Here is a 15,755-nt window from a genome sequence, read left to right on the forward strand (position 1 = left end):
CCATCACAACTACATTTACAGCTCCCTCTGTGTCTTGTAGTAATTTGTTCTCCTACACTGCATCCCTCAGAGGTTTCTACCAGATTATTTTTTACTATTCAAAAAGGTAATTTATTGAAGAATTGCTGTGCATCTCTGTTAGAAATACGTGAAGCAAGAAATGGGGCTGAGCAAACCTCAGAATAATTAGTAGCTTGATATGGATAAGGATCCAAATTTTAGAAGAATCTTTGCTTCTTGCAACTTGCAAGCTTCTTATACACACGAAAAATTGCTTGTTCTTAAAATTTAATCTAAAGTTATAATTACTGATACTCACTGGGTTACATATCTGAAGTTACTTTGCTAAAGCTTGGGTATAAATTTCTTTATTCACAAATACAAATCCACAGAAATGAGGAGTTTCCGAGAAACTCAATCTTTGGAACAAAACACATGCATAAAACTTAACATTTGTAAAACTATTTTCTGGCTGCCCTTGGAACAGAAAAATTTGGACAAGTAATTGCTACTGTCCCAAACCCACAACATGTTTTTTAGTGCTACGTGCAATTAGGACCTCTGTGGCAGCAGATATCTCGGTACATCCATCTTGCTAATGATCTGTTGAGCATCAGTTATACCCTCTGAAGTATAGAATGATGTTTTTTACCTCAACTACTTTCTGGCTACTGTGAGGGCAGCAGAATCCATAAAAGAGTATTTTTTCACCAGTTTTGCGATTCATTTCTTCAAAGGATTAAAGATCATTCAGCAAGATCAACTCTTTATTTGGAGCCTGGAAGCATCCAGCCAACCCCTTCCTTACTGCACTCAGGACAACAGTTCATTTGAGCAGTACTGCTGAGATGCATAACGCATCCAGAGAGAAGTGGAACCTTGCTTCCAGTCAATCAATTGAACTGTGCTATTTCATCAAACTGCTGACCTGGCTCTCCAGTTCTCTTCCTATAAAAATATCAGCAGCATCTTTACATTTTAAGGCTACATTCACAAGGTTGCTGTATTCCTGGCACAGATTTTCTCCTCCGTTTCTGTATTTTATCAATAGGTGATGTATATTACCAATAAATATTGGAAAAGGACTAGAAGTGCCAGTTTTAACACAGCAACCAACTGCTTTCACAACTACTGGTCTCGTTTTTATTCTCAGCTTGGGTTCTGTCATCTGTATTTTCCTGACAAGACCAGTCGGTGTTATTTTTAAATCTGTCCCATGCTCTGTATCCTTACTGTGCTGTACCTCCCTAGCTACAGCTCTTTGTTTTTGAGAATGTCACACCACATCCAGATAACCACTAAGCAGAAAGGAGAAAACGAACATTAAAACAACACGTACACAAGCCAAAACTGCGACTGATCAAGCATCCTGCTTCTCAAAAGAGCAATTGAGAGAGCAAGTACAAATATGTGCTAGGACCACAGAGAAGTCAGTCCAAAACCAACACCAGCCTGAAATAAAAGCCATGCCTGTGAATCATGTACAAATAACAGCACAGGGATGGTGACTTAAAGGACATGTTGAAGTCTGTATCTACCAGTAGGTGTTCTTTTGGCCACTTTCCCGTGTTCTTTGTCAGTGAAGATGTAGCCTGATGCATTACCTTAGCTGGCCCACACAGATGTTACTGCTTGAGGCTATTTTCTCTCTTCCATACAAAGGCAAAATACATTCAGAAACAGGTCAATTTTGTCAGCTTCTACAGGGGGAAAAAAAAAAAGTTATCTTGAAAACTGCATCTTCTAATCAGCACTGCAGTGTGACACATTGTCTCCTCATCAGCAGCTTGGCTCAGGATACACGATGACAGGTAATTCTTGATTCAGAAAGAAGAAAGGGCACTCATACTTTCAGGGAAGCACATGGATGTTCAGCTGCACCACAGGGTACTCCTGAAACATTTCAGAAAATCTCATTTTGCTAAGATTTTGGGAGCCTGATTTAGTATCTCCTCTGTTTTGACATAAGGGCAGTGATGAAGACATTTGACAAAATTGCAAGCTTTTCACTACTTATTGTTACCCATTTCTAGTTAAAAAGGTCCAATGGGGTACTTGCATTGAAAAGTGGCTGGAGTTCAACCTGAAGTGTTGTTTATCTGCTAATGCATAGTGAAAAATGAGTCTGAAGGAAATATCTGGCTTCTGTTAATCACTGTAGACTGATGAGACTTTTGATTGATATTGTCACCATTTGAACAAGACATTGCTCTTAATTGCTTATAGTGTATGCAGAAAAGCATACCAAAAGCATATCCCTTCACTTTGCATAGCAGGGATATTTTGCTTAATACTATGCATGCTGCAGAGAATGCCCAGGGAAGTGTCAGAGTCACCGTCCCTGAAGGTGTTTAAGAAAAGTGTGGATGTGGCACTGAGGGAGATGATTAGTGGGTGGAGATGGGTTGGCAGTTGGACTAGATGATCCTAGAGTTCCTTTCCAACCTTAAGGATTCTATGATTCTGTGCTTTAAGGGAATGTTTATTGTCAATTTGTTGTGAGAAGTGGAAAGGAAGACTCTGGAACTGTAAGTGCTAATTACATCAGGAGTACCTACTGGATTTTAGAGACAACTTTTTTTTCCCATACATTTTTAGTAATCTCTGGAAATAATTATTTTGTACTAAAACTCTTCTCTTTGGCTGACAAAGCAAGAGGTTAGCTACCTAGAGGTGAACAGGTAACTGCGGAGTTCCACGATAAAAAGAGTTGCAAGAAGCACTTCGCTGGGTGAGGCCAGCCTAGAGGGTCACAGGAAATTTTAAGTGATTGTAAGGTCAAAGTGCTCTAAAGCCATCAAAGAGAACTAACTGTATGACAGAAACTTAGCAACTGGTAAGTCTCATTCAGTACAAGTGGAACTGCTTACATTTTGTACAATGTTCTACGTAATGCCTATGTTTTATCTTAACACCTCCTGCCACCTGTTACCTTATCAAATCAACCCTCACCTGAAAAACAGCAACTAATCATGCTTTTACTTTAACCTCCAACACAGGCTTACCTTATCTAACTTGCCTGTTTTAAAAGAACACCATATTATGGAAGTTTTAAATAGTGGCCTTCACACTCCTTATAGAATTGAGTAACACTTACTGCATGCAAAATTCTGTGCTTCAGTTCTTACTGAAAAGCATAGAAATGCTGACGTTGACACCACAAGGAATGGGATTAAGGCTTTAGTGATACTCGCTGACTTCTAGCAAGCTTGCACTCAGGATACTTAGACAGAACAAGGCTCTCTCCACCCCCAGTGATATGCCCTATCAAATTGCAACAAAGAGAAGACGCAAATGTGTTTCCATCTATCCATTCCCTTAAGGCTGGTTCCCAAGTCAGGTGGAAAACATATCAAACCCCTGTTGTCTTTGGGTCAGGATGCTAGGCATTTTTCAAGGGGAGGAGAGGGAAAAAATGTGAGACTTTTCAAAGTCATGCCAGCGCCTGGGAGGATTACGATAATTCGATTTGCTCTCCTAGTGTCTGATAATTTATTTAGTTTTCCTGTGAGAGGCTGTAACATTTTTGTTTGCTATTTTGAAATTGGAGCTCCTCCACAGAGGCCAAGGAGTGGGACTAGAAGGGATCAGAACTAGTTATAATCAACAAATGTTGAAGTCTGCCTGATGGGTATTGAGATGGAATTGTATTTAAGAAAGTCAAAGAAAGGGAGAACAAGGTAGAGATATCAGACAGAAAAGGAGGGGAGATAACACTGCATGCATTTACATAAAGGTGCCTTGTGTATTCCTCATCTCGTTGAGAAAGTGTCTGCCCAGGAAGGCAGAGAGCCAAGAGTGCCTGTCCAACCAGGTATGGCCCTGAGCTTACATTTCCCACTTAAGTCCTTCTCTTAGTTCTGTTGGAATTGAACTTCCTCAGATTTATTGCCTAAAGTGACAGATGCTGCAAGCAATAAGCAACATTAAAGAAGTTAGTGCTCTATTTTCATGGTTCCTTGTTCATTTGTAAGGCAGCTGAACAACGAGAGAAATAGATCCCAAGCTGAAAATCTGTTTGAACTGTAATGTTTTACTCAGACCAAGACCAGACCTCCCCTGTTACTTTAAGTTTTACTGAATTACAAGGCAAACTGAGCCAGAAGAAGTTCAGTTATATATAAACTGAAAAATAAAACTGAATCAAAAAGCGCAATAGTTAGACTCCCCTCCAGTAACCGAAGGAAGCATCTGCTGTCATAGAATATCTCAGATACCACAGGAAAACAGTGCAATGTTTTGTATTAGGTGAAAAGTACATTAAAAATTTAAAGGAGAAAAAAATTAGAAACCTCTTTTTGAACAAGTACCACTGAGCTTGGATAGGGTCCACGTTTCTTCTGGTCTCCAGATGAAATCCATGGATTTCAGCAATATGATCTTGGGACAGCAGGTCAGCTATGAGGACTTTATGGTCTGTGAGTATCATAAAGCTGGGAATTATTTGAAATCTAGATCTGAGATTTATAGTTTGAGGTCAGTTTTCTAAATAGTGAATATCTAAGCTATTTTATAATTGAAACTAGAAGCCAAACACAGCACAATATTAAACTGGATGTCAGAAATCTGTTATGGGTGATCAGAGATCAAAAAACAAGAGAGAAGGAAAGGGGAGTTGGGGGGGGGGGGGGGGGAAGATGAACTCAGAGTTACAGTTGTCATAACTCCTTAAATTCATCTAGGTTTTGACTGGCATTGCAGCACTTTTTGAGAGTTCAGCAAGAACTCTAGATCCCTATTAGCCTTAGTAAGCAGATGCCAAGATTACAGCATGGATCAGGAGAAATGGAGAAGGAAGGAAAAAAAAGATGACAGTTTTAGGGCTTGGGTCCAAGCAGCCCTTATAAGCATGGGTAAGTCTGCCCTGCCTGAGGGCAGGTCACCATGCTGAGAGACTTGTGAGCTTTGGCACAGAGCAAAATGCAGATTTAGCAGCCAAGTAAGAGCAGCCATGGAGCTCTTACAGCTGCCAGTGCCTCATCTACACTGAAGGAACAGAGCAAGTGACCAGGACACAAGAAGCTACAAAAACAATAACTCGGTGCATCACATTCTTCACTGCTATAGATATTCTGAGGAATAACCAGAGAATCTAAAACTGCTTATCTAAAGATGCCTGATCATATGCCTGAGAGAGGAACCAAAGATCATTCTCCCACCAGATAACACTGGTTGGTTTTATCTGCATGCTATTTTTTAAACATAATTCCTATTTTGAGGCTGTGGGTGTGTTACAGTACGTTCAGAGCTCCGCACAGTGAGATATCGTGAAAACCAGAATTACTACAGCATTAGTATTGAAGAGTTGGTCTTACTGCTGCTGTGCCAAATGTCATATCACAATCTCAAGGCTAACACAGGTACCATGGTGCTACATTTTAAATGCCAGCCCCTTGGTACCTGGAGAAGATCTGTGTGCAGATAGAACTGCTGCTGACTGCTGCTAACAGCAATGGGACGCTGCAAAATCCCACTGTGCCCCTAAAGCTTAAAAAAGTGCAGAAGCCATTCCACAGAAGTGTATTTCAAAACCTTGTCAGACTCCTCCTTTCATTCCCCAGTCTGTTTACTAGGTAACACTGCTTTCCTCCCTTCCACTCAGTTATCAAATACAAACACCTTATTCTATGCTTCTATGTAAAAGGTAAATCATTTCTATTCCCATCATGCCAGCACTGTCATATCTCTGAACTGCACCACCACTCATACTTACTTCCTCCAGTTACTCTTACATTCAAGGAGAAAGAGTAGATGGGGACTTTGGGTTCCTGCATGCAGCATCTACCTCTATCTAAACATCACAGTCACAGGATTTGCTTTGTTGGGACTGCAGTGAGACTTTTTCATGAGATGTTCATAAAGACAGGGTCTGATAGGAGATGCAAAAATTAGCAATTGGAATTCTAATGAAATCTAACAAAGAGTCATCAGGTTTCCTCTGGCTGGAAGAAACAACTGAGCATCTTACTCATATGAACAAGCATTATAAAAACGTAAGTACTTTAACAAATACTAGTGCAAAAAGGTCACAGAATAATAGATCTATTTAGTCTTCAAGTTAGATTGAATGCAAAAAATGTTCCCAAAATTGCATAAAGCCAATCTATCCTTCTTTCTTATCCAAATGTACACCTGAGAATATGCTTTTCAATCAGGAAGGAAAAGCTTTAGTAAGTATTTGGTGCATCCACAGCTGCTACAGAAAAGTTCTTAATGGTTTCCAGAGAATCCTCATGAGTAATGCCTTTCTCTTTTACTAGTGAGGCAGGCAGCTCATAGGATCACAGGATGGTTTGGGTTGAAGGCACCTTTAAGACCATCTAGTTCCAACCCCCTGCTATAGGCATGGACACCCACTAGACCAGGTTGCTCACAGCCCCATCCTGCTGGCCTTGAATGCCTCCAGGAAAGGGCACTCATCCACAGCCTTTAAGATGTAAGGAAGTCTCCAGTAAAATCTTCCTTTTTTCTCTAGTTACTATATTCTTCATTTCTATGTATCTGCAGGTGTCTGTGATCCTGCGTGCATGAATGGAGGGAAATGTGTAAGCCCAAATGTTTGTGACTGCCCATCTGGTTGGAGAGGAAAGCACTGTAATAAACGTAAGCATTTCTACTGTCCATCAAACAGATCACTACTCATTACTTAGGCCAGTCAGCATCAATTGTAACCTTGTCTTAATATTAAAAAACACTATAGTGAATATAATTTGTTTTGCTCCTTCCGCAGTTTGAAGAAAGACGGTTTCAATCAAAGGCAATAGACAATGCTATAAGCAAGAAAGCTTTGTAGGGGAACCCTGGCTCTGCTTTATGTATCTCTTATACATCCTGTTACGGAAATTCATTTTTTATAGTATTAAACTTGAAGCATTGATTTTCTGTTTTAATACCTTCACATATTTTGCTGTATTTTACAGAGAAATGCCATATATTTCAAGATACAGAACTACTTAAAGCCTGCTGTAAAGCCTTGCCAACTGATGTACTCTCAAGGTCACCAGCTACATTTTGGTGCATAATTTCAGGAAAGATGTGCTTTCACTCTGTAACTCTACCATACCTGACTTACCATTATAAAAACAGAATTAAAAAAACTCTCACTTTAAAATACTTTCAAGGAGTATTTTTCCTTATGTGGCTATTTGTTACTATGATGTTGACAGATAAACTGAATAAATTTATAATCCAGATGACACGCTGTAAATACACCAGGTTAAAATACAGGATATTTGATCTTTGGATCCTAGTAGTAAGTATGATTTCAGAACCAGTGTTTTGAAATTATAGTTTCTTCAGAAATGATGCAGGAAATATGTGTTTCTCATGTGTGCACATGAAAACATGCATTTACTTTTTGGATTCCTGAAGAAATACTATAGACAATAAATATACCAAATCCTTCTATGGGATATTACTTATTTGCAATGTGGAATTTGCTATATGCATCTAACACACATGAATATACCAGATGAACACATCATATGGAGAGTATTCTCAATTGATAGTGAGCTGAACGTGAGAAATAGCCAAGCTACCAGAAGGCAGTCATCAAAGATACATTTCTTAAGAAGCAAATATCAAAGACTCCGAAATACAAACTATCTGATGAAGAGAGCACATCTATTCCTTTGGAAATTAGCCAGATGAAATAAAACCTTGCAGGTCATTATTTCAGACAGCTTTGGAACATCTGGATATGTTGTTTACATCTTCTCACTTGTCTCGTGTCACTGTCCAGCTGTTTGCCTGCAGAAATGCCTGAATGGTGGAGAATGTATAGGTCCAAACATCTGCGAGTGCCCTGAAGGATGGGTGGGAATGCTGTGCCAAACCCGTAAGTGCTGCTCTCATTATCACAGGCTTGTAGCCATACCTGTTGCATCAGAGATATTCACACATCCACTTTTCTACTATGTTTACCTTACACGGAAAGGGCAACAATCAGATGACAGCACGTAAATTATGCCTCTTGTCAGAAGTGTTGTATACTGTCAGTAAAACTATTGCTATGAGCACAGGCTCAGCCTTTATTTCCATCAGAAAAAAAGTAGCAGATTTTAAACTCAACTATTTGAAAGGCTATATATAAAAAAAAAAAAAAAAAAAAAAAAAGAGGGTCAGGTACAATAGGAAATGCAATATCCTATTCAGCATATCCAGATGGCCTTAAACATAGACAGAAGTTGTGTGTGCCTGCTAACCCAGGAGTCCAACCCTGTATATATTACACATTCGGTCTGACCACTGAGATGGCTTTTTATGCATGGGGAGTGGAAAACTTGGAGCAGAAAGAGACCCATTATTGCCCATTGCATGCAGGGTCACTGCAGTGTGTGCATGTTATTAGTTTTATAGTAAAAGGTCATGAGGAAAATATCAAAGCATTATATCCCTTCAAAAGGGTAATCTTTCTTTCCTCTCACACTCACAGAGCGTAATTACTTATGGAAATCTTTTGTCAGTTAAATCCCAATGGCTGTGTAATTGTTTCTTTGTGCCAGCTGTCTGCTAGTTCAAACATTGTAATGTTTAAAGTTATTTATTAGTTGATGATATATTCCTGAGTCAGTTTATTAAATAAATAAACAAATCATGCTTGCTCCCGTGCAAGGCAAGTAAGGCTTACTGTCATTACCTATTTCTGCTGCACAATGCAGGCACACAAGCCTGGGCCATTTTTCATCTATTTAATCAGCTCCTTTGAATATTTCCTCTGGATAGTCACCCTGTTTTTACTGGTCTTTTTTTCCTCCCCTTGTTTCTGTTGCAGTGTGCAATTAAATCAGCTCTGTGCCCAAAAGGAGATGCTGGTAACTCTGAGGTCTCACAGCAAACCCAGCTAACCACCAAATGGTTGGAATTTCACTATTTTTTAAATAGAGGAATAGAAGACTGTAGTCAGAGAGCAGATGGTTATGTCTTATAATGTTGCTCCAGGGTATTCACAACAAGGCAGGGAGGAAGTGGAGGAACAAGAAAGTCTTCATCCTCACAGGCGTTACGTATAAAGTTTTGCACAGAAGTGTAACCCTTGAAAGCAAGTCTGGGTTAGTATTTTAACATGGGAGTCCAACCATCCAAATCCAGAGCACTGTGAAAAAAGTGTCTGAATGCATCCCAAAACTCTGCCTACACCACCAGTGGGCAAAATCCATGCCCTCTCCCAAAACCACTGCATTTCTGCAAAGGGGCATTTCACCCCTTGTACTACTTCCCTGTGCAAACTGCATTGGTCATGAATTTCAGCCTGCAAGGTTCCTCTGCTTCTGACACTCCCTTAACAGATGGAGTTTAATAGAGCAAAAAGTCAGTTTCCTTACACAAGTGAAATTCCAGCTAAGTTTTTCCAGCAATCACTGTATCTTCCCCTACGATCCAGAAGGAATTTGGGCTGGTTTGTGATCTTGGGACTTGTTCAGGCACAGCAGGGACTCAGATAATCCCAGTTTCATTCTTTGCTTTCAGCCTATTAATTCATGCAGCTGCCCTTATCAAGATGACAGAGATGGCCCAGGCTTACATGAACTGCTCAGGCTGTTTGGAGGCAGCAGTAGATATAGCTGCCACAATAAAATCTTCCCGAGATCTCCTCCTCCCAGTCTTCTGTAAAACCCAAAAAAGCAAAAGATGACATTTCTTGAGTTTAGGCTGCTAATAATTAAGTACTTGCAAGTGCAAATAGTGATGCCTTCTATTTTCCTGCCAACTTTCACCCAGAAAGAAGTACATAGATCTGTATTATAAGTGACAGTCGAAAATCCTTCAGCGTTTCAGCAAACGATACATTGACAGTAACCTAGAGCAGATTTTCTGTTCTGTTGCAATGAAGATTGGCACTGTCCAAGTCAGAATAATTTTATCTCTACAGTATTTTGAAAATGCTTCAGAGAGCAAGACTGAACTCTGTTTTCAGATGTAGCACCATACGTTATGAAGCTTGTATCTAATTTGGAACAGGTCTGCTGCATTTTGGAGGTGCAATCATGCAGGCAAATACTTTGCCTCTTCTGCAATGATGTGCAATGAAATCTCATTTCGTTTAATGTGGTGAATTATGAATTTCTCAGTGCTATGATCAGTCAAACTCAGTGACATTCCAGAGATGTCCATGCAGGCTATTTTTCCTACAGTTTTACCAGTCTCTGCCTACCACTGTACTGCAGAATTTGGCAAGAGTAAGAGTAGGTAACAGAGACTTTCAGGAGACATTGTTTCAGCAGTAATGGACAAAATCCAATAGTCCTCTTTTATCAGATTGCAAATAAAGAGGTCAGTTGAGAGAATGGTTTTCTTCCCCGCTCATCTGTAACTGCACAGAATAGCTTCTGAAAGAGAATCAATGAAATAGGTCATTTGTCCCAACAAATACGGTGTGCTGTGGAATACACACATTATCCTTGATAAGTTCTTGTGCCTTTGATGGTCATAGTTTAAGGAGTAACGGTCAAGTTTCAGACAGTCTTGCAAATGCAGGGAAATTACATTTCAGTTAAACGGGCTAAAAGATGTCATTTGAAATATGCAATGTCTTACCCACAGAAAGGAGCAGCTTCATAGACTCATAGCAGCAGCACAAATGCTCTAAAAATTCCCTCTTGGAAAACACAGTATCACAGGATCACCATGTTTCCCCATCAGTGATCTCCTTTCCATCTCAGACTGGACACCCATTCTAAAGCCCCACGCCTGTGGGTCCTCCCTGTTGAGGTGTTAACTCATATCTCTCTTTTTCTTAAGCTAGAAAAGAACTATTAGACCAAAGCAGTGAAGACCTGATGGTACAATCTGACTGCCCTGACAAATTTAGACAAAACACAAGCCAGTAAAGTCAGCAGGCTTTTGGCCAAGGATATAAGTCTGTTAAGGATCAGAGTGCAGGATCAAGGTATAATTCTAATAATTAATTATAAAATATAAGAAGGTTACAGTTGCGAAGGATCTTCATCATTAAAATTCATGCTGCTGTCTTCTGTTCTAATATTATTGAACCCATACCGGCTTCTCATTTGCCCTTCAGAATATCTTCTCTTTATTTGCATGTTATAAGTGTCAAGCTTAAAGCCTTATAATTTCCTCAACATTCAAGCTCATTCTCTCTCCCTCTGTCTTGAACAACATCTCAGACAAGCTTGCTTCTAGTTTTCCTATGTAACCCTTTCAATTCTTAAAAAAAAGAAAATTCGTAAGAAAGATTGTCATTTGCATGCAAATTATAGCTCTGTTCTTTTAACATTCAGGGATAAATCTCCTTCTGTAATGGGCATTTATTGATTATAATTTTATCATAAGCTTAGCTTACTAAATGACTTTCTTTGCTGAATCTGTACAGGATAATGCATACACAGACTGTGTCATTTTTAGTGTTTAGAGGCTTAGATTCCCTTGTAAATACATTTATGAAATATTCATTTAAACTTCAGCTATGTTATTATCCTCTGTGATTTCAATTCCAATTTTCTCCCAAAACGTTTTTAACTTCTCTCCTTTCTGAGCACTACTGCAGGAAGCAGTGGGTGGAGATGGAGAGACAAGCAGATAGGAAAGGATAAAAAAAAGAGGAAATCTTTTCCTTTTTTTGTTTTGTTTGAATCATCTGAAAATCAAAGAAACCACAGATGGAAAAAAGCCTGGTACCTTATCTAATACCTGCCCTTCTCTCACTGCATATGAGAATATCCCTACCAGCTTTAGGGATCTCCAGATCAGACTACTCTTTTCCTTACCTGCTTTTATTATATGACTACCAATAAAATAATTGATATTCATTTTACCTCTGCTTAAGTTCACGTCAGGTTATACACGGTAATATCATACATAGTTGTCTCTTTTCTAGAACAAAATCCACTGTGTGGAACACAACTCGAAGAGGCTCCTTTGCTGAGAATACACTCCCTGGCAGAAAGTGGGAAATGCTTTATTCCCATGGATAAAACACTGAGATTTTTCCAGTTCACTATCTGGCTGTACTCACAAGACCAGCAGCTTAGCAGGCTGTACAGCCTCTTATTTTTAGGATGTGTGGATTACCAGTCAGTTTTGTTTCTTCATTCCTCTTTCCCTTAGCTCTTAGTCTGATGTTCAGAATATAAATTTAAATGTTAGTATTCCCTAATATAGCAGAATCCCAACCTTCATACAGAGTGCTGGCTGTCAAGGTAACCTCATAGAGTTGACAACCTATTTTCAGTAGACAAAGACAGCAAAATTACAAGATGTTGTTTTTAAACAACCACAAGGAAGGGAATCTTTGTAGCTTGTGGCCAGCCTTCCAAGGTCGCTGTAGCATTGTTATAACTGTCCTCAGAGAATTACATCTAGGTGGCTTAGGAAGCCACCGTGTGTTTTCCAAAGAAATTTCAAAAGCCTGTTCTATCTCTGAGACTTCAGATTGCAACACAAAGAGTTTGTATGAGCTTAAACCTGTGCCAAAAATCGGATCCTAAGACCAAAAAACTGAAACCCTCAATTTGTTGATTTTTTTGTGAAAAGTCCCTTGTAGGGATACATTAAACTTTTTCAGATCTGATGGTATTGGAGCATAGACAACTGTTGTCATATGCTTTATTGACAGATAATGACAAATAATTTATATTTAATCTTACTAGTGTATAGTTAGCAGCTTTCTATATGGGTCTCCCAGGCAAGAAATAAAAGAATTGGCTTGTTGATATTTATTGGGCAATACTTATAGAAGATTTAACTCATAAGATCTAATTAAGATACTATGGTGTGTTCTTGAATTGCCGCCCTACGAATTGGTTGCTCTTTTTCCTCCATGCCGAAACAATGTCATAAACTGCTGATTAGGATGAAAAAAAAAAAAAGGATGAAATTTGACTAAGTCTATTGATTATCTTTTTTTTTTTAATCTCTTAAGAAAAAGAACACTGGTTCTTTTATTAACAGAATGCCTGCAAATATAAATGGTAGTCTAGATAATATTTTAAAAGGTTTTCTGATTTCCTTACTGATTCTGTAAGACATGAAATTACACACCCTGGATTCCAGCGTTTTGAAGTATGCTGGAAATTCTCCCTTTTACTTGTTGTAAAAGAAACACTCTGGGGAGTAAATATTTAACAAATCTTTGCATCTCAAATCCTTTTAAGAGCTGTTATTTTATTTCACATGGAACAAAAGAAAATCGATTTTGGCACAAATCTGATCCAGATGTCAGAGCCCAGAATGTATCCTGGCTTTCCAGATCAGAGATTTTCTGACCCATTTTCTGCTGAGCTAAGGTGGTTACTTTGGCACACACTTCTCTTTCCCCATCAGTGAGGAGTAAAAATAAGGAAGGAAAATTGTAAATGTAACAGACACATAGGCATGAAAAAGCCCATGGCAAACTTTTTTTTTTTTAAGTGCCTGAAACTCTTTTTGTCCTTTCCTCCATCATGTGAAACTAGAGAACCTTGATTTTGTCACATCTTTGTTGTATCATTTTCAAATGCATCAGAGTACATCCCTTCTAATTACAAGATTTAGAATAAATGTATTCCTAAACAATTTTATCTTTCACTTATAGCAATTTGTGAGCAAAAATGTCTGTTTGGAAGCAGATGCATAAAACCAAATGTCTGTGCTTGCAGAAGTGGCTATACTGGGTCAGCATGTGAAAAGAAGGTAAGGTATCAGCCAAAAACACTGCATTCTTATAGCAAGAAGGACAAAAATAGCTGACTGTAACTGAAATAGTTTACAGGAAAAAGGATTAAAGTCTTAGTAACCTTATGGAAGATGTAAATAAGGCTATAAAATTGTTTAAAGTAAGTTTAATGACCACTAAGCTGCCAACTAACCCTGCGTCCAAGTCCTGTACAAAATTCTCCCTTAAGGAAAAGTTTAATCCTTCAAATACTAACCCTTAAAAAGCTGTATCCATTCTGATACTTAGGCTCATCTTTAATACAGTTCTCCCCTGCCCAAATCCACTAATCATCTACAGAGTATACCATGAAGAGATGTCTCTGGATGCAGTCAAGCCCGAGCCTGGAACTTTTTCTAAATTGCAATTGACCCTCACCACCAGACACCGTTCAGTTCTTCATCCCTACTGCCTTCCTCAACCAGCCACTTGTTCCAACATGAAGTCGTTTGCCAATCTCCAGCTTTTAAAATGGCAGACTGCCCTCCCCCCTCATTCACCTATATGCAAAGGCTAGGCAAAAAAAAAAAAAAAATCAACATCTTTTCCTTTCAGTTTCATCAGGCATTAGAGATAGCAGCAAAATCTATTCAGATAGTCATTTTATTCTGTAAACGATAATTAGATTTTAATATCATAATTAAAGTACTATATGGATTTTCTTAACAAGTACATCTTCTTACTAAATTATAGCTCCTACATCAATACTGATATGCATCTGATGTAGATGAGTCTGAGTAGATGATAAAGATCTATCAAACAGGTTGGCTGTGCAGTAGGAACATATGGCGTGCATTTTATCAATGATTTAATGGGAGAAGTCCAAACAAATGCAAGAAGAATCCAAGATAAAACAGAGCTGTTGTCTTCAGGTCTTAGTACCCAAAGGACTTTCCCTTCAGAGGTTGAGAGTTGCCATTTAGAAATGCCAGACCAAGATTACTGGGGATGTTTTGGAGCATCGTTTTAGTTGTGAAAGTATCAAGTGTGATATTTTCCATTCACAAACGAATTGGAACTTTGTTACACTTCACAGAAAATATTAAATCAAATATCAGGCTTCCTTTTTCACATGAATAAACTATTACACAGTAAATCACTACTGAAAAAAAAGAAAAAAAAAGAGTAGAAAAAGACTTAGCATATTATGTATGTCCAGAATGCCAAGCCATCAATGATACATGTAAACTCACAGCTCTCTAGCAATGATTCGTCTCACATTTTTACAAGAATGTTTGAAGCACTCTTCAGTTTCACAGCTCATTCTGCAGAAATTCTGATTGGCAGCACTGATATGAACGTGTATTGCTTTGATGTGAGGAAGGAAATGTTCTGAATAAAAGAGAATTAACAGGTTTCCTTCAATCTGTGAGCTTTGCTTAGTGCAAATGTCAAAGTTAGTCATAAAACTGATGGGTCCAAGGGTGTCTTGTTTAAATTACACGGCGATATGCAATCAAGCAAGCTACCCCTCTAAAAACTTAAAAATTATAAGAGATGATAATGCTTATTAACTAGCGCTGATTACAGTAAATAGTGAACATAGAAACTCATGTCCTTATTACTGCAGAAACGCTGGCAGGACAGGCCTGCCAAGAGTTAATTTGTAAGTGAACAAATTGAACAAGCTTTTAAGGAATTTTACACAGATGTTGGAAGACAAATACAACCACCCCTCCCTGATTTTCTCTCATTTTCCTCAACTTAAACCAATCAGGTGTCAAACCCATTTCTGCTGTTCGTGTCTCAATCTCTGCAATTTCTCCCCATTCTAGAAGCATTGCAGCTGAGGAACACCACTAACTGTCTCCCATTGGCTTCAAACTCTCTTGTCAATACATTTACAACAAGAGATTTACATTTTTCTGCTATAGCACTGTAGCCAGTTCAGTGCTCCACGCTGCTCCTACTTAATGGCTTATTTTCCATTTGGCTACCATGCAGTTGACTTTTCCTTTGCGAGCACAGCCTTTATTATATCTTTATTTAATTTTGTCTCATGGATTTCCAGTTGTTTCACCCACGTGTCAAAAAAGATTTTTCATTCTAAACCTGATTGTATTGCCTCCAAATGTGATATCGTTCAAAAATGTGAAACATCTCA

General features: G+C 38.6%; 1 protein-coding gene across 1 annotated transcript in view; it reads left to right on the forward strand.

Annotated features, from left to right (window-relative positions):
• LOC306949347 (von Willebrand factor D and EGF domain-containing protein-like) overlaps positions 1 to 13,686 on the forward strand; it is a gene marked incomplete at both ends in the record, with an annotated part of 158,613 nt that extends 144,927 nt beyond the window's left edge. The window contains 3 exons of the mRNA XM_079539211.1: positions 6,508 to 6,603; positions 7,742 to 7,837; positions 13,532 to 13,686. Of these exons, the coding sequence (XP_079395337.1) occupies positions 6,508 to 6,603; positions 7,742 to 7,837; positions 13,532 to 13,686 (347 nt within the window). The remainder of the gene's footprint in view (positions 1 to 6,507; positions 6,604 to 7,741; positions 7,838 to 13,531) is intronic.
• Between the last annotated feature and the right edge of the window lie 2,069 nt (positions 13,687 to 15,755).

Source organism: Tetrao urogallus (assembly GCF_951394365.1).
Source record: "Tetrao urogallus genome assembly, chromosome: 8".
NCBI classification, from domain to species: domain Eukaryota; kingdom Metazoa; phylum Chordata; class Aves; order Galliformes; family Phasianidae; genus Tetrao; species Tetrao urogallus.